At 45.5% G+C, this 24,804-nt stretch overlaps 1 protein-coding gene and 1 long non-coding RNA gene across 5 annotated transcripts in view; one reads left to right on the plus strand and one right to left on the minus strand.

Moving 5' to 3' along the window:
* Cfap251 (cilia and flagella associated protein 251) overlaps positions 1–24,802 on the plus strand; it is an 88,724-nt gene extending 63,922 nt beyond the window's left edge. For 2 of the 4 annotated variants that reach the window (XM_074061243.1, XM_074061244.1), the window contains 3 exons: positions 5,710–5,938; positions 6,885–6,986; positions 8,215–10,045. In XM_074061243.1, coding sequence (XP_073917344.1) covers positions 5,710–5,938; positions 6,885–6,986; positions 8,215–8,315 — 432 coding nt within the window. In that variant the 3' untranslated portion in view covers positions 8,316–10,045. Of the gene's footprint in view, positions 1–5,709; positions 5,939–6,884; positions 6,987–8,214; positions 10,046–20,630; positions 24,575–24,666 lie in introns of those variants that run through there. The other 2 variants (XR_012443561.1, XR_012443560.1) reach the window with 2 other exon arrangements.
* Positions 1,119–16,452, minus strand: LOC141418896 (uncharacterized). Its single transcript, XR_012443563.1, has 3 exons — positions 15,286–16,452; positions 12,299–12,409; positions 1,119–3,054 (listed from the first exon to the last, which is right to left on the minus strand). It is a non-coding gene; the product is annotated as an uncharacterized lncRNA (long non-coding RNA).
* Positions 24,803–24,804: the final 2 nt, after the last annotated feature.

Raw genomic sequence — 24,804 nt, forward strand, 5'->3', positions numbered from 1 at the left:
AGCCTTTTCTGAGTTTTAAAAGAAATTCCTCCATGGCCCCACATTGTTCATTCATTCATTCAGCATTTCTTGGAGCCCCTCTGAAGTCAGGCTCCAAACAAAGCAGCAGAGGAAACAGAGATGAAAGTCATAGCTGCAGCTTAATGGAGAAGACAGATGTGAACCCCAAGTACTAGTGCATGTACCACAGCTGCCATCCATCCTTGCTCTGCTCAAAAGCACAAGCCCGATGCTGAGTCTTCTTTTTTAAATTATAATTTGTGTTTTATTTGTTTGTTTGTTTTTAAATTTTAAGCAGTGCCAGGGAGCAGACCAGGGCCTGGTGCATGCTGGGCAAGCATTGTGCATGCCCAGCTCCACACCCAACCCATGCTGACTCTCTTGGCAAAAGTCACCCTGTGGTCTAAGAGCAGTAGTTCCCAAAGTGTGGCCCCCAGACCAGCAATGTTGACATCACCTGGGGATTTGTAAGAAATGCAGACTCTCAGCAACCATCCTGGATTGCAGGATGGGAAGCTGTTGGGGTGGGACCAGCAACCTGTACTTTAACAAGTCCTCCTGGTCCGTTTGGTGCCTGATGCAGGTTGAGAACCCTTGCCTTAAAGCCAGGCTTCTCAGTCTTGGCCACACGTTGGAATCACCTTGGGAGCTTTTAAACACTACGACTCTACCCCTTAGTAGGAGTAGGGTCTGGCCCTTAGAATTTTTAAAGTTCCCCAGGTGGATGGAATGAATTTAGGATTATGGAAAGGGTGAGAGTGCCATAAAAGGAGAATGCCCTAAGAGTGCTCTGCACAGATCAGCCAACACTCCTGCTTCCCCAGGCCATCTTCATAGGGGCATTCAGAAGGCACTCAGTGTTCTGTTTCAATGCCAGAGGTCCTCTCCCAACCATGAGCTTTATTTAGCTGACACCTGCAGAGCAGGCTCAGGAACGACTCTTCCACCAATTTTGTGCGTGTTAAGCATGATTCTTGATCGGTCCTGTGGCAGAAGTCAGCAAAAGGTGAAGAACCTACAAAGTGATTTGTGCTGAAAAGGTGCCCTGAGATCTTTGGAACTCTCTGGGTATGAGTAACACAGGCTCTTGCAGATTCTTTAATGTCATCATCACCTCTTACTTCTGGACTAAATCATTTATTGCATTGATAATTTATATAACATCATTTACATAGCTATAAATTACATATTAGACATAACTAATACATTAAGTAATGATAAATTACAACTTATGTTGTAATTACATGCATTCTGATTAGTAAGTGCATAGGAAATAGAATAATCATGGAATAATTACTGTTGAGCACTTACGACGCATTAGGCATTTTGGCAAGCACTTTACATTGCTGAAATGCTGCATTTGAAAATACTGGCCAGGCGCTGGTGGCTCACGCCTGTAATCCTAGCTACTCAGGAAGCAGAGATCAGGAGGATTGCTATTCGAAGCCAGCCCTGGGCATTAAATAGTTTGTGAGACCCTAGCTTGAAAAAAATCCACCACAAAGAAAAAAAAATGGAGTGACTCAAGGTACAGGCCAAGTTCAAACCTCACTACCTGAAAAAGAAAGAAAGAAAACAGTGTGCAACCAGCTGGAGGCGTGGGACAGTGGCCCTGGGTTCCTCCCCAACATGGCAAAACCAAAAACATCCCCTCCTGCATGAGTCAGGGTTCTGGAGGTGATGGCGGTCGCAGAACAATCACCCACCATCTGCGAGGAGCAGAAAAGTAAGCACTCAGCAGAGTGGTATCTGTGGGCCTGGAGATGCAGCTTTTACCTCCGAGGAGAGGACCTGTCTCATCAAAAGGCGAGGAAGCCCAGCTGGAGAGGATGGTTTAAATCATCTTTTTGTTTGTTTTTCTGGTGGTACTGGGGTTTAAACTAAGGGCTTTGTGCTTGCTAGGCAGGCAGTCTGCCACTTGAGCTACACCTCCAGCTCCAAGGGGATGTTTTAAAATTTGTAGGATCAGGCAGCCAATATGGAAGAGTTCTCTCCTTACACAGAGAGAAAAGCCAGCACACTTTCTTTTCACTTATACAGATGCATGAAGTGAGTCTAAGCAGTGAAAGGCTCCAAGTGAACAAACTCAAATGAAAGGCGTGGCCGTGCTGTGATTGTACGAGGCCACCGTCGCCTGGCAGAAACTATGTTTAATTTGAGGAACATCCAAACTGTTTCCCAGTATTTCACATTCCTACAAGAAGTGTAGCAGAGTTTCAACTTTTCTGCATCCTTGCCAACACTTGTCTGTCTTTCTGATTTTAGCCAGTCTGATAGAAATCAAATGGTATCTTTTTGTGTGTGTGTGTGTGTATGGTGCTGGTGTTTGAACTCACGCCTCACACTTGCTGGGCACGTGCTCTCATTTGTATTTCCCAGTGTCATTTCCCATTGAGTGTCATTTCGTGGGCTTATTAGACATTCATATGTTTTCTTGAGAAATATCTCTTCAAATCATTTGCCCACTTTTTAATTGGTTTGCTTGTCTTTTTATTAAATTGGAAGAGCTCAAAAAACAAAACAAAACAAGTTGGAAGAGCTTTCTGTGTTTTCTGAATATGAGTCCATTGTCAGATGATCTACAAGTGGCTCCCTGTCTGTGGGTTGTCCTTTCACTTTCCTGATGATGTCCTTTCAAGCATGAATGCCTTCATGTTTGATGAAGTCCAATTTTCCTTCAGTGTTTCTTTTGGTGCCATATCTAAGAAGGCATGTTCTAAACCAAAGATTTACCTTAGGTTTTCTTTAAAAGTTTTGTGGTTTTACCTATAGATCTGACACATTGGAAGTTACCTTTATGTAACTTGTGTAACTTTTGATAGGAAAGACTATTTTTCCCTGTTGAATTGACAGTGCACCCTTGTAAAAAATCATCTAGAAATAAGAGTTTATTTCTAGACTCCAAATTTATTTTATTGAACTCTATGTCTATCATTATTACTGTAGCTTTGTAGTAAGTTTTTAAATTAGAAGTATAAATCCCTTCAACTTCATTCTTCTTTTTGTCTTTCTTGGTATTATGCCATTTCAGGTGTAGGATCAGCTTGTTGTTTTCTGCAAGAGAGAGAGGGAGGAAGAGGGAGAGAGAGAGAGAAAGAAAGGGAGAAAGAGAAGGAGAAAGAAAAGAAAGAAAGAAAGAAAAAAGAACACTAGGATTTTCACAAAAATGCTGTTGAATCAGCAGATCAGTTTGGAGAGCAGTATTACCACCTTCATATTAACTCTTCCAAGCCCTGAATCCAGGATGTCTTTCCACTTATTTAGGTTTTCTTTAATTTCTTTCAACATTTTATAGTTGTCAGGGCATACGTCTTACTTTTTTGTTAAATTCATTCCTAAGTATTTATTATTTTTGATGCTATTGGAAATTTAGTTAGTAGCCAGGCACAGTGACTCAAGCCTATAATCCCAACTACTTGGGAGGTGGAGATTGGGAGGATTGTGGTTAGAGGCCTTCTGAAGCAAAAAGTTTGTAAGCCCCCCCAGCTGGGGGAGCCTCCTCCCCCACACCTGTCATCCCAGCTTAGAATTTTTTACGTATAAGATCCTGTCAGCTTTCAAATAAATACAGTTTTACTGATTCCTTTAAAACCTGGATACCTTTTATCTGTTTTTCCTGGTTTAATTTCCACATATAGAATCTCCAGAACGGTGTTGAGTATAAGTAGTGGGAGCAGACATCCTTGTCTTGCTTGTGGTCTTAGGGAAAACCTGTAGTGGTTCATCCTAAAATATGTTAGTAGCTGTGAGTTTTCATAATGCCCAATATCCAGTTAAGGAAGCCTTCCTTCTTTGCCTAGTTTGCTGAGTAGTTTTATGCTGGAGTTGTTAGGTTCTTGTCAAATGCTTTTCTCATTTAATTAGGTAATCATGTGATTTTTGTCATTTTTCTATTGATCATCACGTAGTATATTCTGGAGGGTCACATGTTAAGCCAACCTTGCATTCTTGAAATAAACTCCATGTGGCCATGGTGCATAACCCTGTTTGTATGTTGCTGGGTTCAGATTGCTTGCACTTTGTTGTTGCATTTTTACATCCAAAATCATAACGGATTTTGGCCTGTAGCTTTCTTTTGATGTCTTTGTCTACTTTTGGTCTCAGGGTAATGCTGACCTGATAGAATGAGTTGGGAAGTGTTCCCTTTTCTTCTATTTTTGGGATGAGCTTGTAGAAAATTCTGCCTTAAGCCTTGGTGGAATTTACCAAGGAAACCATCTGTTCCTTGGCTTTTCTTTGCCAGAAGTTTTAAAAGTGTTACTTCAATCTCTTATAGGTCCATTCTGGTGTTCTTCTTGAGTAAGTTTTGGTCATTTGTATCTTTCTAGGAATTTGTCTATTTCATCTAAGTTATCTGATTTCTTGGAGGCAGAGATAGGAGGATCAATGTTCCAGGTCAGCCTAGGTAAAAAATTAGTGAAACCCTATCTCAAGGAATAAGCCAGGCCTGGTGGTACATGACTGTAATCCTAGCTATGCAGAAGGTGGAGGTAGGAGGATCTTGATCTGAGGCTGACCCTAAGCAAAAAAACCCCACAAGACTGTACCTGAAAAATAACTAAAAAGCATAAAAGACTGGAGATGTGGCTCCAGTGGTAGGAAGTGCAAAGCCCTGAGTTCAAACTCCAGTACTGCCAAACAAAAATTATACCATTGCCAAGCATGGTGGCTTACCTCTATAATTCCAGCATTCTGGAGTCTGAGGCAGGAAGACTGCAACTCTGAGGCTAACCTGGGCTACCTAGTAAGAGCCTGTTTTTAAAAAAATCACCACATAAATTACGTATTTGTTACATACAATCTGTTGTTTATATGAAATATTGCAGAGTAGGTATGGTGGTGCATGTCTGTAAACCCAGCACTCAGAAAGTGGAGGCAGGAGGAGCACCAATTCAAGGCCAACCTGGGCTACACAGCAAGACAATGTCTCAAAAAATCACAAATTGGTTAGCTTAAAATAACAGAAAAATTTGTTTGTTTGTTTAGGTGCTGAGGATTAAACTTGGGTTCAACTAGGACATAGTGTGTATTAAAACAACAGAAACATATTCTCTCACAGAATCCAAAATCAAAGTGTCATCAGGCCTTGTCCCCTGCAAAACCTAAAGGGGAAAATCCTTGGCCCTTCCAGTTTCTGGTGGTTGCCTGCAGTTCTTGGCATTTCTAGCTTAAAGCTATTCTGCTCCAATCTCTGCCTCTCAGAGAGTAGAGTACCTTCTCCTCGTGTATTTTTCCTCTTCTTATATAGACATTGGTCACATTGATTGGATTAAAGGCCCATGTACTCTTAACTGATTACACCTGCAGTGACCCTATTTCTCATAAGGTCCTGAAGATTAGGACTTCAGTGTGTCTTTCCTGAGAGACACAATGCAACCCATGACAGACATGTTTTAAGCTAACAGAATACTGTCTGTTCCTCCCCAGCTTTTAGAAGTATAATAATGCTGGGTGCCGTGGATCATGCCTATAATCCTAACTACTTTGGAGGCTGAGATCAGGAGGATCAAGGTCCGAGACCAGCAAATAGCTCATGAGACCCCGTTTCCAAAATAACCAGAGAAAATGGACTGGATGTGTGGCTCAAGTGGCAGAGCGCCTGCTTTGCAAGTGGGAAGCCTTGAGTTCAAACCACAATCCCACCAAAAGAGAGAGAAGTATGAGAACAAAGTATCCCTTCCATTCACCATGATCTTTCTTTTTCCCTAGATTGATGACATGTTTAATGAAGTCAAATTTAGTGAGTACGTGGACACTGGAAACCTCATTGACAAAATCAACTTACCAGACTTCCTCAAGGTTTACCTCAATCACAGGCCACCTTTCGGTAACACCATGAGCAGCATCCAGCAGAGTTTCAACGTGCTCGGCGTCACCAACTCCAAAGGAGAAAAGGTCATTCGGAGAGAGGACCTCCTGAAACTGCTCCTAACCAAAGGTAAACACATCTCTGAGTCAGCGTCCCTAGTGGGGAGAACTGAGGTAGGGGAGACAGGGCCCCCTCAGGATCCCCATCTGTCATGAAAGAGCAGCGATATATAGGCTTCAGCCAGGAGGGTACCTCTTACTGTCCCGCACATCTGGCAAATCTGGCAAATTATGGGGTCCTTTCCATCGAAAGGACCCTGACCTAGAAGTGAGTTTCCCGAAACTGTGTAATCTCAATGCCCTTGCTTTTAAAATGGGACATAAATGCTAGCTTATTTAAGCTTTGTAAGTTGGGATGCATTTGTGAAGTAAAAGCATACCTAAGTAAACATTTTAAAATTTTTACTATTATTTTCCTCATTATTTTATGAGGGAGTTGAATCGCCAGCTCTCAATGAGGACCATTTTCATCTTAGTCAAACTGAAGTGGTCCTGATAACAGGGAACTTGAAATAAAACGGGGCACAGTCTTTATCAGCCAAGCTGCCTTATTTCTTTCTATAGGCTCAACGTATTCTCCCTGACTGGAGTACACTTTTTTTTTTTTGGTGAGACTCGGGTTTGAACTCAGAGACTCACACTTGTTAGGCAAGTGCTCTACCACTTGAGGCACTGTGCCAACCCTTTTTGTGTTGGATTTTTTCTAGACAGGGTCTCTCAAACTATTTGCAAGGGCTGGCTTTGAACTGTGATCCTCCTGATCTCTGCCTTCTGAGTAGCTGGAATTACAGGCATGAGCCACCGGTAACCAGCAGGGGTACACTTTTTAACACCATATAAGGAAGTAATGTGACAGTAACATGGAGCTCTCTAGATTGTTTTTTTGTCTGAACAAAAAGAAAGAGTGGAATAATTAATTCTCTTCGAGACCTTGAATGATAATCCTAAACTCTGACATTATGGTTAGCCCTTCCCCACCCAGCTAAACAGCCACCTTTTCACTCCATGATGCCCAGGTGAGCACATGACAGAAGAGGAGATGTCAGACTGCTTTGCTTCGCTGTTTGGCCTGAATCCTGAGGGGTGGAAATCCGAGCCTGCAGCCTCCTCGGTCAAAGGTACTGGGGCTGCCTTTGTCTGGGCGTGTAGCTGCAACTCCCTAATTTGTTGGAGACTTAAGTGCATTCACTTCTCCTGACTGGTGCAAGCCACTTTCCTTAAGACCGTGCACACAACAGTCAGTCTGCTGGGAATCCCACATGAATAAGCTGTGACAAGCCGGTGGGTAGTGGTTGTGTCCATGCGAGGACAGCTTTCATTCCTGCACTCTGTTCATCCTTTTGTGTCTTCTGCTCTTGTTTTCTTCTTTAGAAACTGACCTGTTCTTCATCTTTCTGGCTTGTGTGGGTGAACATAAGCCACTTAGTAGAAGGTAGAGTTTGATAGTGGTTTCAGAAGACGTGGGTAAGGAGAGGCAACTTGGTGGTAGAACAAACCCAGCTTCAAGCTTCCAGAACGCTAAAGTTCTTAAAGATCATCCTGTGCTCAGGGTGTGGGAGCCCCTGCCTAGCATTCTTGAAGCCCCGGGTTCATCTCCAGCACCAAAACAAAACAAAACAGGGCTGATGGAGCACTCAAGTGGTGGAGTGCCTGCCTAGCAAACCTGAGGCCCTGAGTTCAAAACCCAGGACCAATTAAGAAGAAACAAAAACAAAGAAAAGAATCCTCCTCCTCTTCTTTCTGCTGTAGCTTAAGGATGGTCCAGCTTCTTCTTCAGCCATGGGCCTAAGTTAGGGCTGTGAGGCTCAGGAGGAGCCAATCCAAGCAGCTCTTCTAGGCCTGCTTAGGCTGGAATATCCACTAACCAGCCAGGGGTGGTCAGAGATGCTGCCTACTAAGACTAAGGAGCAGACATTCCTAGCTGCTCCTTTTATTGTCCATCCCCAATGTCAAGTTTAACAAAGTTCTTGAACTCAGGTAACTCTAGACTCCAGTACCTGATGGGTCATTTCCAACCTGCAAGCTGCCACTACCCCATTCCTTTATGCTTGTTGGATCATAGAACCTATCTTTCCCAATTGTTGTACACGGACATTGTGTTTCCAGGAATCTTGAAACAGTAAAATCTATGACACTCTGTGGTTCAGTTAATAGTGCTCCACTCCATTAAGGAGGGATTTGAACTCATTTCTACCCAAGGTTTTTTTTGGTTTTGTTTTTAAAATATCACAGACAAAGCCTAGGACAAAGCACCTCTTACTTTTGTTTAGTATCATTTCCTTGTATCTTTGAGATAGAAACCTAATCACTGGAAAAGCATTTGGTTTTCTTTTCTTGTTTGGTTAGGTTCAGAAATTTGCTTTGAAGAAGAACTTCCCGACGAAATCACTGCAGAAATATTCACGACTGAAATTCTTGGCTTAACCATTTCAGAAAGTTCTGGGTAATATGGTCAGTGAAGTCAAAAGGAATGTCTGAAGCTCAAAGGGCGTGTGTGTGTGTGTGTGTGTGTGTGTGTGTGTGTGTGTGTGCGCGCGCGCGCGCGCACGCACTTGCACACATGCGTGTGTGTTTTCCAAAAAGCACCACTTTTTCTACATCTCCCCGTCCCTCCTCTAATCTTCACAGCATTTAGACATTAAAAGCAAATTTCTGTTAAGCAATGGAATTTGCAAAGTTGGACATTCCGGTTTCTGAAATAGAAAAGTGGGTGGAGGCGAGCGCGGCCCTGGCAGCAGGACATAAATGGCGGCTGGATACCGGGCCTGTCTTTGTGCCTCATCTGTGGGGGTGCTGCCTGGAGGGGCTCCGCCTCAGCCAGCAGGAAGTCTTCCTCATGACATGTACAGTCTAGGGAAGCGGTGGTCAGTGGCCTTATTCCTTTCTCCTGGAGTGCCACCTGGACCCTTGGCCTAATGTGGCTCAGTGGGGATTTGCCCTGTCTTGAGGCCAGGGAGAGGGCGCTGGGTGCTCTGGGCTCCTGACAGTCCCTGACTAAGCGTTTTCTCAGCAAAACATCTGAGCAGTTGAGTGTGGCCATTACGATGAGCATCATTGGTCACGCTTAACCCTGGTGGAAACTGCCGCAGAGACAACTGGAGCCCCACACACTGCACCTGGGCCACAAACCACATGCGGCCCCGCCCAGTGGAGCCATCACCCCACTCATGCCCCACACTAACCAGTGTGGTTGCTTTGCCACCTCACACTCGGCTGGGCTTCAAAACATGCAATAGGCAAAAACAGGCTAGTTCCCCAGCTCCAGGGACATTTAGGGGCCATTGCTAAGCTTATATTGTATTTTGTCCTCAAAAATAGCATAGCATTGTAGTGTAAAAAGTTATGGTCTGATTTTAGAGCTTTGTCATCACTTCTGACGTTTGGCTCAGACAAGTGTGCCCAGTGCTGCCCTCCAGCATGCTCACTTGAGCATACCCACCCACCCCAAAACCAGGGCCTTGCCCTTCCCCCAAGAAGCAGGCATTAAGATCAAATTCCTGGTCTACTCAGAAAGTGCCTTTCTCCTAAGAAGCAGTCTATGTGAGAGAAACAGAACAGCAGCAACGTCCTCATCTGTGCACCCAGCCCTCCCTCCCCACCGCATGGGGTTCAGCTGGGAATCTGGCCCAGTGAGTCTTTGGAACATTCTGGAACATGGAACAGAACCATCTACCCCAAACCAGGCTGTGTCACAGCGACCTTGGGTGGATGGTGTGAGCCAAGGTTCTGCAGGCGCCCGCTTGTTGGAGCGTGTCACCACTAGGGCTCTGCAACCTAGTTTACATTTTGTTCTTTAAAAAAAAAAAATGGCACAAAAAGAGAAACAAGCTTTATGAATCAATTTTACAGCTGCTAAGAACTTAGGAGATATGTTTCCAAGCTAGTTGAAAGGTTCCTGGGAGGCTGGGGATGTAGTTCAGTTGTAGAGCGCTTGACTAGCTTGTGTAGAGCCCTGGGTTCCAACCCCAGCACTGAAAAAAAAAAGTTCCTGGGGACATCTAAGGGAACAGGAAACTCTCAGGGCTTCATTTGTTAAATGTGGTGCCCTTCGTGTCTGTTTCTCATGATGGTTGTCTTAAGAACTGCCACTCCCGGGCTGGGATGTAGCTCGGTGGTACAGCGCTTGCCTAGCATGCATGAGGCCCTGGGTTCCATGCCATCACCAAAAAAGAAAAAAAAAAAGACAAAAAAAAAAAAAAAAAAAAAAACCTCTCCCCAAAGAACTGCCACTCCCATTTGGACCCACTGGGAATGGGACCACTGTCAAACATTGTCCCTCTGTGCTGATTCAGCCAGCATGTTGGAGGCCAAGGTCCCAGGTACAGTGTTCATTCAGGAGCCCAAAGCAGCCACTGACATCAGGATTGGTACCAATGGCATTCCAACCTCACCCCTGGCCCAGCCTGGCCAGCCAGGGTCCCATCCCTCCTTGAGGCGCCGTTTCTGCATTGCTTTTGTTTTGTGGTCTCTGAACTTGTTTGACAAAAGCGAAGTCAGCCTAAGACCCAGGATTCAGACCCAGGAAGAGCGCTGCACCTCCCAAGCTCCTGCAGCAGGCCTAGCCTCAAGGCACTTGGGTAGAGGAAAGGGCTGGCATCAGTGCCCTGGGGACAGGGACAGCACAGACAGCTCCGACTCTCCAGCAGTAGGGCTGGCAAAACAACAGAAAGGGATAACCAAGAGGTATTGTCGTGAAGCCAAGACATAGAGACAAAACACTGAACGCCAAAAAACCACGCTGGGATGCTCCTTTGGAAAAGGAACACCATTTCAGACAGGGCCTCTGGCTAGCTGTCCTTTTCATCCTGGCAGGTATGTCAAGACCAGAAACGTGTGGACCGACAGTGGTCCTCAGAACCACCTAGAGCCTCCTGAAGGCCCTCTCCCTCTTCCCCAGAACTCCCGGCCCCTCCCCATGGTGCAGCATGGCAAGCCCTTTGCACAGCATTGGAGCTAGAGGCCCACAGACTTGGCTGGGCTCCTGCTCTGCTTCTGCCATTTAACAGTTACCTGTGTGCCTTTGGGTGTGGCTAAGCCTTTAAACCTCAGTTTCCTCCTGGAGCAGATACTGGGCTGGTTGTGAGGATTAAAAGAGACAGAACAAGTAAAGCATTACTGGCACAAGGTAGTGCTCCAAATACGACAGCAGCCATTATTATCACACACAGACACTGTGCCTAAGAATTGGGAAGGCGTTTGGTGAGAATTAACCTCTCTTGGTCCCAGAGTTTGAGCATCACTAACACCTGTTCAAGTTGGGGTCTCTCCTAGTTTTGACCACCGGCCTTCAGTAAGTATCTGTGAAACAATTGGATGAGTGAACTTAAAACATCAGTGCCTTTTAAAATATTTTCTCACTTATATATTCTTGTGATGTTGGAGTTTGAACTCAGGGCCTCATGCATGCTAGACAAGCGCTCTACTACTTGAGCCATGCCCCTCCCCAGCCCTTTATGCTTTAGTTATTTTTCAGATAGGGTCTAGACTTTTTTTGCCTTGCTGGCCTTGGACTGCAATTCTCCTTCCTATGCCTCCTCAGTAGTAGGGATTACAGGTATGAACCACCATACCCAACTTGTTTTTGGAGATAGGGTCTCACTAACTTTTTGCCTGCCTGGCCTCAAACCACAACCCTCCTGTTTTTAACTCCCAAGTAGCTGGGAGTTTACAGTTGTGAACCACCATGCCCAAAACAGCAGTGTCCTTTTAATAGACTGTTTTTTACTTGAAATGAATGCCAGATCCTCTCAGGACCTCTGCCTCAAACTCTCTGCAGAGTAAATGTTTAGGCACTTTGAACCAAATAGTCTGTGTCACAACACTTCAATTTTGCCATTATAGCACAAATACACTGCAGATGCTCCAGAAAAGAGAGGCCATAGCTGTGAACCAATCCAGCTTTATTTATCATCACTGAAATGTGGATTTCACAATCATTTCCACATGTCACAACATGTTCTTCTTTTGATGTTTTTTTTTTTGGGGGGGGTAGTGGTACTGGCATTTGAATTCAGGGCCTCACACTTGCTAGGCAGGCGCTCTCCTAAGTAGCTAGGATGACAGGTATGAGCCACCAGTGTTCGGATGCTCTGGTTATTTTATTTATTTATTCTTTTGCCCTGGTTATTTTGGAGATGGGATCTGGGGAACTTTTTGCCCCAGCTGGCCTCGAACAGAGACCTCCCAATCTCAGCCTCCCAAGTATCTAGGATTACAAGTGTGAAACACCAGTGCCCAGCTCTTCACTTAATTTTTTTCAACCATTTTAAAAATGGGAAAACCATTCTCGGCTTGCAGACCATACCAAAACAGAGAGCATCCCGAATTTGTCCTGTGTGCTGCTGTTCACACACTCTGCCTACCTCACAGGTCAAGGTTATTCACCCATCCCATCAGATTTTTACAAATACAAGGAATCGGTACAACATACCTGGTCTGTATCCTTCAAAAAGTGTCAAGGTCATGAAAACAAAAAAAACCTAAGAAACTCTCAGGAGTCATGACGGCTGGATGTAACGTGGGGATCTGGAGCTGTTCATTCCTGAAACAGAAAAAGGCCATCAGCGGAAATCAAGTCTGCAGTTTAGTGGGCACCAGGCACCAATGTTGATTTCTTGGCTTTGATGAACTCACCGTAGCGCTACAGGATGCTCATCTCAGCGAGCTGGTGAAAGGTCTGTGGCTCTCTGCTACCTTTGCAAGCCTTCTGTAAATCTAAAGCTATTCCAAAATAGAAAGTGGTGCTGGGGATAGAACCCAGGGCCCGACTCACACATGCTAGGCAAGTGCTCTACCACTTGCCTACCCTAAAAAGGTTTTGGAAAGTGGAATCTGGCCTGTAATTGTAGACTCAGGAGGCTGAGGCAGGATGGTCACAAGTTCAAGGCCAAGCCTGGGCTACATAGCAAGACTCTCAAAAAAATAAAAAAGAAAAGAAAAGAAAAAGTGGGATGTGTACCACTTTTCTAGCTCAGTTCCCGTTTCACGTCCACACTGTGTCCTGTACCTTCCAGTTCTCTGGCAAATACTCCTGAACCCATCAGTGCCTACCACTCAGGTGTCCTCACTCACTGCCCAGCCTCTGCTGGCTTTGAGATGATGCAGACATCTGTGTCCTCCAGCTGTGGCTGCCCTAGTCAAGATGTTTTCAGCTGGAGTGTATCCTCCTGGGATTTGGCCAGCAGGTACCTGGAGCCACCTGCTTCACAATGGACTGTAATAAACAGCCAGGAGCCTGGGAATCAACAGCAAATTGTCACCCTACTCACATGTAATCTAACCACCCTCTGCCAGCGCAGCTTAAAGAAATGGTAAGAAATGAAGGAAAGAAGGGAAAGAGGGAGGAGAAGAAGGAGGAAAGAAAAGGAAAAGAGAATGGAAGAGAGAAAAAAAAGGGAAAGACAGATGGGCAGGGGGTGTAACTCAATGGTACAGTGTATATACTTAGCATATTTGAGCCCCAGGTTCATCCTCAACAGGAAGGAAGAAAGAAAGGAAGGAAGGAAGGAGGGAGGGAGGGAGGGAAAAGACAGACCTGTTGACACAGCCTTCCTTAATGCAACTTGAGTGTTGGGGCAGTTAATAGTGTCCTTTGGTTTCTGTTTTCTTGAGTACCCTGCTATCCCACTGAGGCAGCCTAGTGCCTTCTGTGGTTACAATGGGTATTTCTCAGCCCCCTTCCCCCCAGGTAAAAGGCCTCAGGCCCAGGAAGATCACTGTCCACTGACGCCCTTCTTCAGAGTTTGAAGTTGCGAGCAGTGCTCTGAGGCCATGGTGGGAAATTCAGTCCCCAAGTCATCCCCACACAGGAAGGGGACTGACTTGTCTGTCTCCCCCCACCATCTAATCTAATTTCCTTGATTGGACGTCACAAAACACATCCATGTAAACATGGTGCTTGTTTTTGTGTGTCTTACTCTTTAAAGCAAGAGTAAGACTCTTCTTTGGGGGACTGAATTTAATTATAACTACTATTTCATGCTCCTCATGAACTGGTCACACAGTCAGAAGTATGTCCCATTAAGTGAAAGACACCCTAGCCATGGCCCAGCATCTCCGTCCTGGCCGCCCAGATCCAGGCCAGGCCCAGAAGCAGAGAACTCATCAGATGTGAGTGCTGTGGCCAGAGAGGAAGGGGCGTGGCCCAGGTATCTTGTGAGGGGTAGCCACTGCCCCTGTCCTTTAGGAACATTTCCTTTCTACATTTATAATCTGAGAGCCGTGAACTCCATGTATCATCTCATGGATTCCACACAGGTTTAGTTCTGCTGGGCACTGTGAAGGGGCTTGTTGTCCCCTGCAAACAGGACAGGTCCGCTCTGGACACCTGTTAAACAAAGGAAAGTATCATTGCCACAGTGCTGAGAGGCAGAAGGGGAAGGGGAGGTCGTGGGAGGCTGCGTTTTAGATGAGGTAGTCAGGGTGGGTCACGCAGAGAAGGGACATTCCAACCAGAGAAGACAGTGTGTGCCACAGCCTCAAACTGCAGGAGAGTCAGGTCTTGTCGTCCCTCCCCCTGTTCCCCCCCAGAGTCTGAGTAGAAAAGGTTTTGCGTGTGAAATGAGCAGGAAGAATGGGTGCCAGCCCAGCTCTCTAGGTGGAAAATCGGGCCATTCTTGTTTCCTTGTATGCAAAGAACCTTGAGGTAGGACAGGCTGTCACTCTGGGCATCCCAGGAAAAACCACAAATACGTTGCTGGTTGTGCCAGCACTGAAGCTGTGCTCTTTCACAATACCAGCCAAAGGTAAAAAGCTCACAGTGGTTTCAGCCGTGTGGTCTTATGTCCTTGAGGTACATCTTTTCCCCCTGAGGTTTCCAGCTACTGGAGAGAAGGTGATGGGGACATAGCCCAGGGCCCCGAGCTCACTCAGTACATGCTCCATCACTGAGCCCACACAGCCAACGGCTGCAATTTTATAAAATGGAACCCACCACGGTTTCTCAGCATCTCTTATCCCTTCATGCGCATTCATTTTTAGAGTTATATCCCTGGAGCCATCACAATTACCAGATGCAATCTGGGATACACTAAACCTGCAACAGACCCTTGACACTGACCCTTCTTGAGGTCCTATTTGTCACCCCTATCTTTTCTGCTTTTCTAGTAGTAATGACAATAGCTTGTGGCCTACAGATAACCCGTAGGCACTGGTGGCTCACACCTATAATCCCAGCTACTCGGGCGGCAGTGATCAGGAGGATCACAGTTTGAGGTCAGTCCTGGCAAATAGTTTTGAAAAAACCCAACACAAAAAAGGGCTGGTGGAGCGGCTCAAGTGGTAGAGCACCGGCCTAACAAGCGTGAGACCCTGAGTTCAAACCCTAGTACCACCAAAAAAAAGAAACTCCATACTTTAACCCAGTGCCATTCAGTATGTTGAAACCTTAGTTACCATGTGCCAAACCATGGTCCTTACCTTACGAAGGTGTTGGCTGAGCATCATGGCACATGCGTGTCATCCCAGCTATTCGTGATACAGGAAGTTGGAGGCAGGAGGATCTCAGTTCAAGGCCAGCCCTGGCAAATTCAGTAAGACCCTATCTGAAAAATAAACTAAAATAAAAGAAATGGGGGCATGGCTTAATTGGTAGGGCACTTGCCTAGCATGTATTCAAACCCCAGTACTGCCAAAAAAAAAAAAAAAGCCATAAACAAAACAAAAAAGGTTATTTTGTAGTGAGGGAAGCAGACTCGTTAATAGTGTAGCACCTTACAATACGGTACAGAACCAGAGCTGATAGTAGAGTGGGGAAGAAGAGATCAGGGAGGAAGAGGAGAGATTATATAAACGAGAAAAGACATCCCAGGCAGAGTAAGGGTGGGAGATAGCGATTGATGAACCCCAAGGGGGTCCCTGGGGACTGTGGAGGAAGAGCAATACAGAGGAGTCAGTGGTCACATTATGGATGGCCTGGAGTGCTAAATCGAGGAGGTTAAACTGGATTAATTGAAGAGGGAGAGGGGGATCAAATTTGCATCCTGGAGGCAGGGTAATGGGCACATGGCAGGGGAACCCTGGAAAGGGGACAATAGTGAAAGCAAAGGATAGCAGCAGAGGAAGGGAAGTTCAGGAAGAATAAGATGAAGGGCAGCATGGGTGCGGCGTGGGTCGTGATCTTTGACTTCCACTAGCAGAAGGTGGCCTGGTTAGCTTATGTGGAAAAGGACTTCACTGGAAGGCTGTAAGGTAACTCATAGTGGAGAGACTGGACAGGTGAGCTCTGAAAAATGAATGCTGGGATGCCAGTGGTGCCCTCCCATCCCACACTGCCTCCTAATGGCCACTTCTGCCATGAGTCATTTCTCCCTCAAAAATGAAACTCAAAATCAAACCCACAACAAGATACCACTCCACTTCCACCAGAGTGGCTCAAGAAAAAAGACTGGCAATAACAAGTGTCGGCAAGGATATGGAGAAGTTAGAACCCTGCACGTTGTTTGCTGGAAATATAAAATGATGCTGTTTTGGAAAGCCCTCTGACAGTTCCTCACAATGTTAAGTGTAGAGTTAATCATACAATCCAGCAATTCCCTTCCTAGGTGTGTAGCCAAGAGAAAGGAAAATGCAGATCCACACAAGAACCTGTCCATATTCATAGCATTTTATTCATAAAAGCCAAAAGGCAGAAACTACACAGTGTCCACCGGCGGACAAATGAATAAACTGCTAAATATATGTAATAGAATATCATCTAGATACATGGCTTTCTTTTTCTTTTTTTTTTCCATTCAGTTAGAAAAAGAAATGAAGCATTAGGACATGCTACAACATGGATGAGCCTTGAAAACATGTCAAGTGAAAGCAGCCAGGCACAAAAGGTCACATATTGTACGACTGCACCCTCGTGAGACATAATAGATCTGAAGTGTGTGTGAAAGACTTGCTCTCTGTGTGGGAGGCGGTGGAACCCTTAGGAGGGGAGGCCTAGTGGAAGGAAGGTAGGCGGTTGGAGAAAGGCAGGCCTTTGCAGGAGACCTCCGCCCTTGCTCCTTCCACTTTCTCTTCTCTGCCTTCTGGCTATCATAAGGTGATCAGGTCTCCTTAATGGAGACCTTAGTATAGACAAGGTTTCTTTTATGGATGATGAAAATTTTCCAAAGCTGAATGTGGTGACAGATGCACAGCTCAGCAAATATACTAAACACCACTGACATATGCTTTAAAAGGGTGAATTTTATGGTATGTTAATTATATTTCAATAAAAGTGTTTTTGGGGGGGTGGTACTGGAGTTTGAACTCAGGACCTGTGCTTGCTAGGCAAGGGCTCTACCACTTGAGTCACACCCCCAGCCCTCATGTTTATGCCTGGGCTGACTTGGACCATTATTCTCCTGTTTACTCTTCCCTTGTTGCTGGGATGACACACAGGTGCCACCATGCCCAGATTTTATTGGTTGAGATGGGATGTCATGAGCTTTTTGCCCAGGCTGGCCTTAAACCACAATCCTCCACAGATCTCCACCTCCCAAGTAGCTAGGAGTACAGGTGTGAACCACTGTGCCTGGTTTAAAACTATTACTTTTAAAAATCACTGGCCAACCTCATCCCTGTTAGAATAGCCATCATCAGCAACACCACCAACAACAGGTGTTGGCAAGGATGCGGGGAAAAAGGAACCCTCTTACACTGTTGGTGGGAATGTAGACTAGTACAACCACTCTGGAAAAAAATTTGGAGGCTACTTAAAAAGCTAGACATTGATCTACCATTTGATCCAGCAATACCACTCTTGGGGATATACCCAAAAGACTGTGACACAGGTTACTCCAGAGGCACCTGCACACCCATGTTTATTGCAGCACCACTCAAAATAGCCAAGTTATGGAAACAGCCAAGATGCCCCACCACTGACGAATGGATTAAGAAAATGTGGTATCTATACACAATGGAATTTTATGCAGCCATGAGGAAGAACGAAATGTTATCATTTGCTGGTAAATGGATGGAATTGGAGAACATCATTCTGAGTGAGGTTAGCCTGGCCCAAAAGACCAAAAATCGTATGTTCTTCCTCATATGTGGACATTAGATCAAGGGCAAACACAGCAATGGGATTGGACTTTGAGCACATGATAAAAGCGAGAGCACACAAGGGAGAGGTGAGGATAGGTAAGACACCTAAAAAACTAGCTAGCATTTGTTGTCCTTAACACAGAGAAACTAAAGCAGATACCTTAAAAGCAACTGAGGCCAGTAGGAAAAGGGGACCAGGATCCAGAGAAAAGGTTAGATAAAAAAGAATTAACCTAGAAGGTAACACACACGCACAGGAAATTAATGTGAGTCAACTCCCTGTATAGCTATCCTTATCTTAACCAGCAAAAACCCTTGTTCCTTCCTATTATTGCTTATACTCTCTCTACAACAAAATTAGAAATAAGGGCAAAATAGTTTCTGCTGGGTATTGAGGGGGTGGGGGGGAGAAGGAGGGGGCGGAGTGGGTGGTAAGGGAGGGGGTGGGGGCAGGGGGGAGAAATGACCCAAGCCTTGTATGCACATATGAATAATAAAATTTAAAAAAAAAATCACTGGCCATCCAGGTGCCGGTGGCTTATACCTGTAATCCTAGCTACTCAGGAGGCAGAGATCAGGAGGGTCAAGCAGCCTGGGCAAATAGTTTGTGAGACCCTATCTCGAAAAACCCTTCACAAAAATAGGGCTGGTGGAGTGGCTCAAGGTGAAGGCCCTGAGTTTAAGACCCAGTACCATTAAAAAAAAAAAATCAACTGGCCATCATTGGAGCCCATGCCTAGGACTTAAATTCTTTTTTTAATTAATTTATTTTTTTATTATTCATATGTGCATACAATGCTTGGGTCATTTCTCCCCCCTGCCCCCACCCCTTCCCTTACCACCCACCCTGCCCCCTCCCTCTCCCCCCCACCCCCTCCATAGCCGGCAGAAACTATTTTGCCCTTATCTCTATAAATTCTTGGTAAAGAGTGACAGGCCCTCTTTAGCTTCTGTAGTGGGGTTGCTGCTCCACCCCCAAAGGCTCACCCAGAAGTAGGGAGGATGTTGGGATGCTGGACAGCCAAAATGACTGTACACATATAGACTAAGGGAGAAGAAATTTAGATTCCTGACTTAAGAATTCACTGAAGAACTGGGCGTGAGGCTCAAGTCATAGAGCACCTACTTAGCAAGTGCAAGGCCTTAAATTCAAACTCTAATGATGGGGGGCGGTGGAGACAGGCTCACCCCAAACTTGTGATCCTCCTCCTTTAGCCTCCTGAGTAACTGGACAGTAGCTGAGCTGCTGTCTCCTATCCATTTTTTTGGCAGCACAGGGATTTGAACTCAGGGCCTCACACTTCCTAGGCAGGCGCTCTTTGACTTGATCCACTCCACCAGCCCTTTCCTATCCATTTTTATATGACCTTAAGTGTCCCAGTTTTAGGCAAACCAACAGCTCCAGTTGTTGCTCCACTAGTTATTTGGGCTGGTGATAATTTTGGTGGTCATAGACAAAAAAAAAAAAAAAAAAGGATTCAGAGGGTCAGGTTGCAGTGTTTGGTACACACACACACACACACACACACACACTCACAAGTTTTTTCAAGCCTTCCCAGTCACTCTGACGCACCATAAGACCACCCTAGGTGAGAGTCCATTGCACAATAATTTGGGACCTCTCTGGGCCCCACCAGTGGTAACACTACTGTTTCCCAGCAGCTCTTGTGTGCAAGGGGAAGGTGGGGCCAGATGTACAGCACTCGCCTGTTTCCATAGCGTAAACAGTCTCAAGGGCTGATGTCGTCACACCAACATCATGGTGCACATGGAGTGGGGATGGCCGATGGCTGAGGGCTGCTGTCAGCAGAGCTTTGTTCCAGTTCTGGGTTGACTCTTCTGACTGATGGTGCTGGATTTTGGCTCTCTAGCTTTCCTTTTTTAAAAACAAATATGTCACGCCTGTAATCTTAGCTACTCAGGAGGCAAAGATCAGTTCTAAGCCAGCCTGAGCAAATAGTTCCATGAGACCCCATCTCATAAAAACCTTTCACAAAAGAGGGCTGGCGGAGTGGCTCAAGTGGTGGAATGCCTGCCTAGCAAGCCTGAGGCCCTGAGTTCAAACTGCAGTACTGCAAAAAAAAAAAAAGTTATTTTTATAGTTAGGGTCTCATGTTTTTGCCTGGGGCTGGCCTCAGAACAGATCCTCCTACCTTTGCCTCCCAAGTAGCTGGGATTATAAGTGCTCACCATCATGCCCAGATTACTGGTTGAGATGGGATACAGGTGTGAGCCATTTTAGCTTTCTTTTCTATAAAAGGATGAAGGTGGCCTCAATGGTCTGTTTCATCCCCTGTAGCATATCCTTTCAGTTCCTGTCTCAGGGAAGGGATTGTATTTCATTCTGTGGTTAGAGTTTTCAAACTTCTCCCCCTTTGCTGGGCCTGGCTCCCTAAACCCCAGAGCACCTCTGTGTATGAAAGCCATACACTTTTGCCCTTGCGAGTTGCTAGGTGGCAGAGAGCGCCAAGGCTGGGCACTCTCCCTCACAATTACACATCTCTGTTCCAGAGATGGAAAGCTCCTCCACCCCAGGGTGGTGAGCCAGCCCCCGCCTTGGAGGGACGCCTAAGGCAGGGGTTGATTCAGAGTTGAATTTAGCAACCCAGGAAAGTGGGGAGTTGGACTTCGGTCTCTAGGGTGGAGCTTCATCTTGCCAGCAAACACTCAAGTGCCCACTGGTGCAAGCACTTAAATACCCTGTTTAATCCTTGTAACAACTTTTTATTTTCATCCTTATTTTACAGATGAGACAAAGAGAGGTGAAGACATTTGACACAAGCCACAACTCACTTCTGTAGCCTGGGATCATCTTTTATTTGTATCTTTTTTTTTCTTTTGGTGGTACTAGGGTTTGAACTCAGGGTCTTGCACTTGCTAGGCAATACTTGATCTAGGCCTCCAGCTCTTTTTGCTCCAATTATTTTTCAAATAGAGTCTCACATTTATGCCCAGACAGGCCTGGATTATTTCCCCACCTAGCTGGGATGGCAGGTGTGCACCACCACGCCCAGCTTTTTATTGGTTGAGATCAAGTCTTCAGAACTTTTTGCCCAGGCTGGTCTTGAACCACAACCCTCCTAATCTCCACCTCCCAATTACCTAGGGTTATAAGTGTAAGCCATGTGTCTAGCTCATCTTTCTTCTTCTTCTTTTATTTATTTATTTATTTATTTTTTGGAACTGGGGCTTGAACTCGGCTTCACACTTGCATAGCAAGTGCTCTACTGCTTGAGCCACTCCTCCAGTCCACTTTGCTCTGGTTATTTTGTTGGCTTGTTTGTTTTTGGTGGTACTGGGATTTGAACTCAAGACTTCTTTCTTGCTAGGCAGGTGCTCTACGGCTTGAAGTATTTTCATGATAGGGTCTTGAGAGCTATTTGCCTGGGGCTGGCTTCAAACCAGTGATCTCTTGATCTCTACCTCCTGAACAGATAGGATTATAGGTGTGAAACACCTGGCGCCCAACTCATCTTTCATTCTTAACATGTCTAGAATACTAACAGTCGTAGAGAGCTTGACTTCCAGTTTTTGGTACATAGTTGCTCAGACTCTCAAGCTGACACGAACTAAAAAGCTTAAAAAAGGATCTAGGGTCGGGTGCTGGTGGCTCATGCCTGTAATCCTAGCTACTCAGGAGACAGAGATCAGGAGGATCAGGTTAGAAGTCAGCCCGGGCAAATAGTTCGAAAGACCCTACCTCAAAAAAACCCATCACAAAAAAGGGCTGGTTGTGTAGCTCAAGATGTAGATCCTGAGTTCAAGCCCCAGTATTGAAAAAAAAAAAAAAAGATCTAGGTGTGGTGACTCACACCTGTAATTCCAGCACTTGGGAGGCTTAGATAGGAGGATATAGCCTTTGCAGCCAACCTGGGCTACCTACATAGCACGTATCTTAAAAAAAAAAAAAAGTATTTGAAAATATCTTAAAAGCCATGCTTTTACATGCTGACAAGAGAGTAAGGAATAAGTAGTCCAAAACTGAAAAGAAATGCTGAAAGGTAACCAGCAAGGAAGTCTCACCGGCCCCGCAGATGTCTGTCAGTCCTAGCACTTTTGAACTTGACTATGAATGGCCGGGAAATTAAAGTCCAGGGCCCACGTTCAGTGGGAGATCTCCCCCACAATAACGTAGCACCTCCATCAGGCTCCACCAGTGATGTGCTAAGTATTCAATAGCCGGCTCCGAGAGGGGTGGCATTTGCCACTTCCCATGCTACCTATATTCCCACCATGGATGGGACTGTCATCGGGGTCCCGTGGATGATTTTGAATTGTCAACATGATGAAGTTACTAAACGCAGCTAGAAAGCACAAGTCTGACCCTTTTATTTTATTTTTGGTGGTACTGGGGTTTGAACTCAGGACCTTATGGTTGCTAGGCAGATGCTGTACCACTTGAGCCATGCCACAAGTCCAAGGAAACACAAGTCTGTAAGTTGACTGCATCACATCACAGACTCCACCTTCAGAGTACAACATGCGAACCAGCCTTGTGCCATACTCAGCCTGTTCTAGCTTCCCCTGGATGGCCAAGAAAACCACAAATCCTGAACTTGGGTTGAGGTAGTCTTGAAGTAGCAGTTGACTTCAGGAGCCTGGCAAAAGCAAATGTAAATCATCTCTAGAGAAAGGCCTCAAATTACCCCCGTAAATAAATTTTAAAATACAGTGTCCAGCATGGTCAAAAAGAACCAGGCATATAACAAGGAAATATGACACCATGAGCAAGATCTAGCAGAAAGAGACCCTCGGATACTTCAAATATTAGAATTGTCAGACACAAGCTATAAAACAACTGTGCTTCGTTGAAAGAAGTTTAAAAATGTCTGCAGCGACAGGAAACTATAAACAGTGACACACTAGATTTATAAAGAACATTTGTGAAAAGCTTTATGGTTTAACCATGAATCAAAAAACCCAAATACCTTCACGGCCCAGACAGGTCACAGAAGGTACCCTGGTCACCTAGAGGCCACTCAGCTCCAGCTGATCGTTGCTATGTAGCATTGGGGCCCAGTCTTTGAATGTGCCTGTTGGCTCTGAAGCTGGATAATTGAATTTATGGGACCAAATTCACATGGTGGTCATATTGGCCATTGTAACCATTTTCTTTCTTTTTTTTTTTTTTTGGTGGTACTGGGTTTGAACTCAGGGTCTACACCTTGAGCCACTCCACCAGCCCTTTTCGTGTTGGGTTTTTTCGAGATAGGATCTTGCAAACTATTTGCCCAGCTGGCTTCCAACTGAGATCCTCCTCTTCTCTGGTTCCTGAATAGCTAGGATTACAGGCATGAGCCACTGGTGCCCGGCTTATAACCATTTTCAAGTGTATAATTGGGTGACATTTAGGACATTCATAAAACCATCATTATCTAGCTCCAGAAATTTTGCATCATCCCAAAAGGAAACCCTATGCCTGGTAGCCTTTACTCCACCCTTCCTCCTCCAGTAAACTGGTATCCACCAATCTGTTTGCTATCACTGTGGATTTGCCTAGTCTTGATAGCTTGATACAATATTTGTCCTTGTGTGCTCAGTTGCTGTCACTTAGCATGTTTTCAAGCATGTGCATGTGTCAGTACTTCCTTTTAGTATTTATTCATTCCCTTTTTGTGGCTGAATAATATTTCATTGTGTGGATAGATACATTTTCCATCAGTTGATATTTGGAGTAGCTCAATGGTAGTGCTTGCCTAGCATAAGCAAGGCCATGGGTTCAGTTCCCTGGGTTTAACACCCAGCACTATGTTCCCTGTGGCCTAAAGCATCTATTTGATGGCCAGATGTAGTCAGAAGGTCAAAAGTATGACACTTCTGATTTGTGACCTGCTGTTAAATTTTTTTCCCATATTACTCTCAAAATTGTTCTCTGCAGTAGTAGTTCTTTATTTTTCACATTAGTAGCTTGCATTTCAGAATGGTAACAAGATATGCTTAGGGGCCAGGCACAGGTGGCTCACACCTGTAACCCTAGCTACTTGGGAGGCTGAGACCAGGAGGATCAGAGTTTGAGGCCAGCCTTGGTAAATAGTTCTGGAGACCCTGTCTCAAAAAATACCCAACCAAAAAAGGGGCTGGCAGAGTGACTCAAGTAATAGAGCACCTACTTTGCAAGTGTAAAGCCCTGAGATCAAACCCTGGTCCCATAAAAAAATTATCTCTCTATATATATTTATATCCACATATATGTACATACTCAGTACACTCACTGTCCATATCCCCAGTAACTCCCCTCTCTCCCCCAAAAAAGGGGAAAATGCTTGGTACCAGAATGAGTGGTAGTCACAGATACAGCGTATGGCTGAATCTTGCACTTCCCTGAGACTCAGTTTCCCCTTCTGTGAAATAACTCATGTTGGGTTAGTTCTCCAGGCATTGGACTTGCTCGCATTAGGTCACTCTTTTCCCAGTATCCACCTGGGCAGGCATTTGCTCTGGTCAACTCGGTTTGGCCACAGCTGAGCACACAGGTGACACCTGGTTATCCCGACTGATCAGCGTAGATTCCGCTAGAGAGCTCTACGCTGACGCCTGAGGGGGAGGGGACAGTCCTCAAAAGTCCTCCTTGTAGGCCGGCCAGTCCATGGTACCTGCTCAGGTCAGTAGTACAACAGCAGCACCTGGTCTGAGCCCGGTACTTACACAAGCAGCGGCTTAACAGTACCCATCGAGGCCACTCACCTTACCTGTGGGTGACAGGGCAACTTATGGGGGGAGGGGGAGGAAAGGGGAAGGAAAGGAAGAATCCTAGTATCAATGCTGATAATCACTGGGCTCCAGGCGCCTTTCCTGAGACCCAAAGGGGCGAAGCCTGGGGAGCCGGACATCCAAGCTCAGCAGTCCCAGAGGACCAGTGGACCAGCAGAGATCCGTGTCTCCCAACTCTGCAAGAGCACACCTCGCGTCGCGAATCGCCGC

This window comes from Castor canadensis, chromosome 18, assembly GCF_047511655.1.
Source record: "Castor canadensis chromosome 18, mCasCan1.hap1v2, whole genome shotgun sequence".
Lineage (NCBI taxonomy): Eukaryota > Metazoa > Chordata > Mammalia > Rodentia > Castoridae > Castor > Castor canadensis.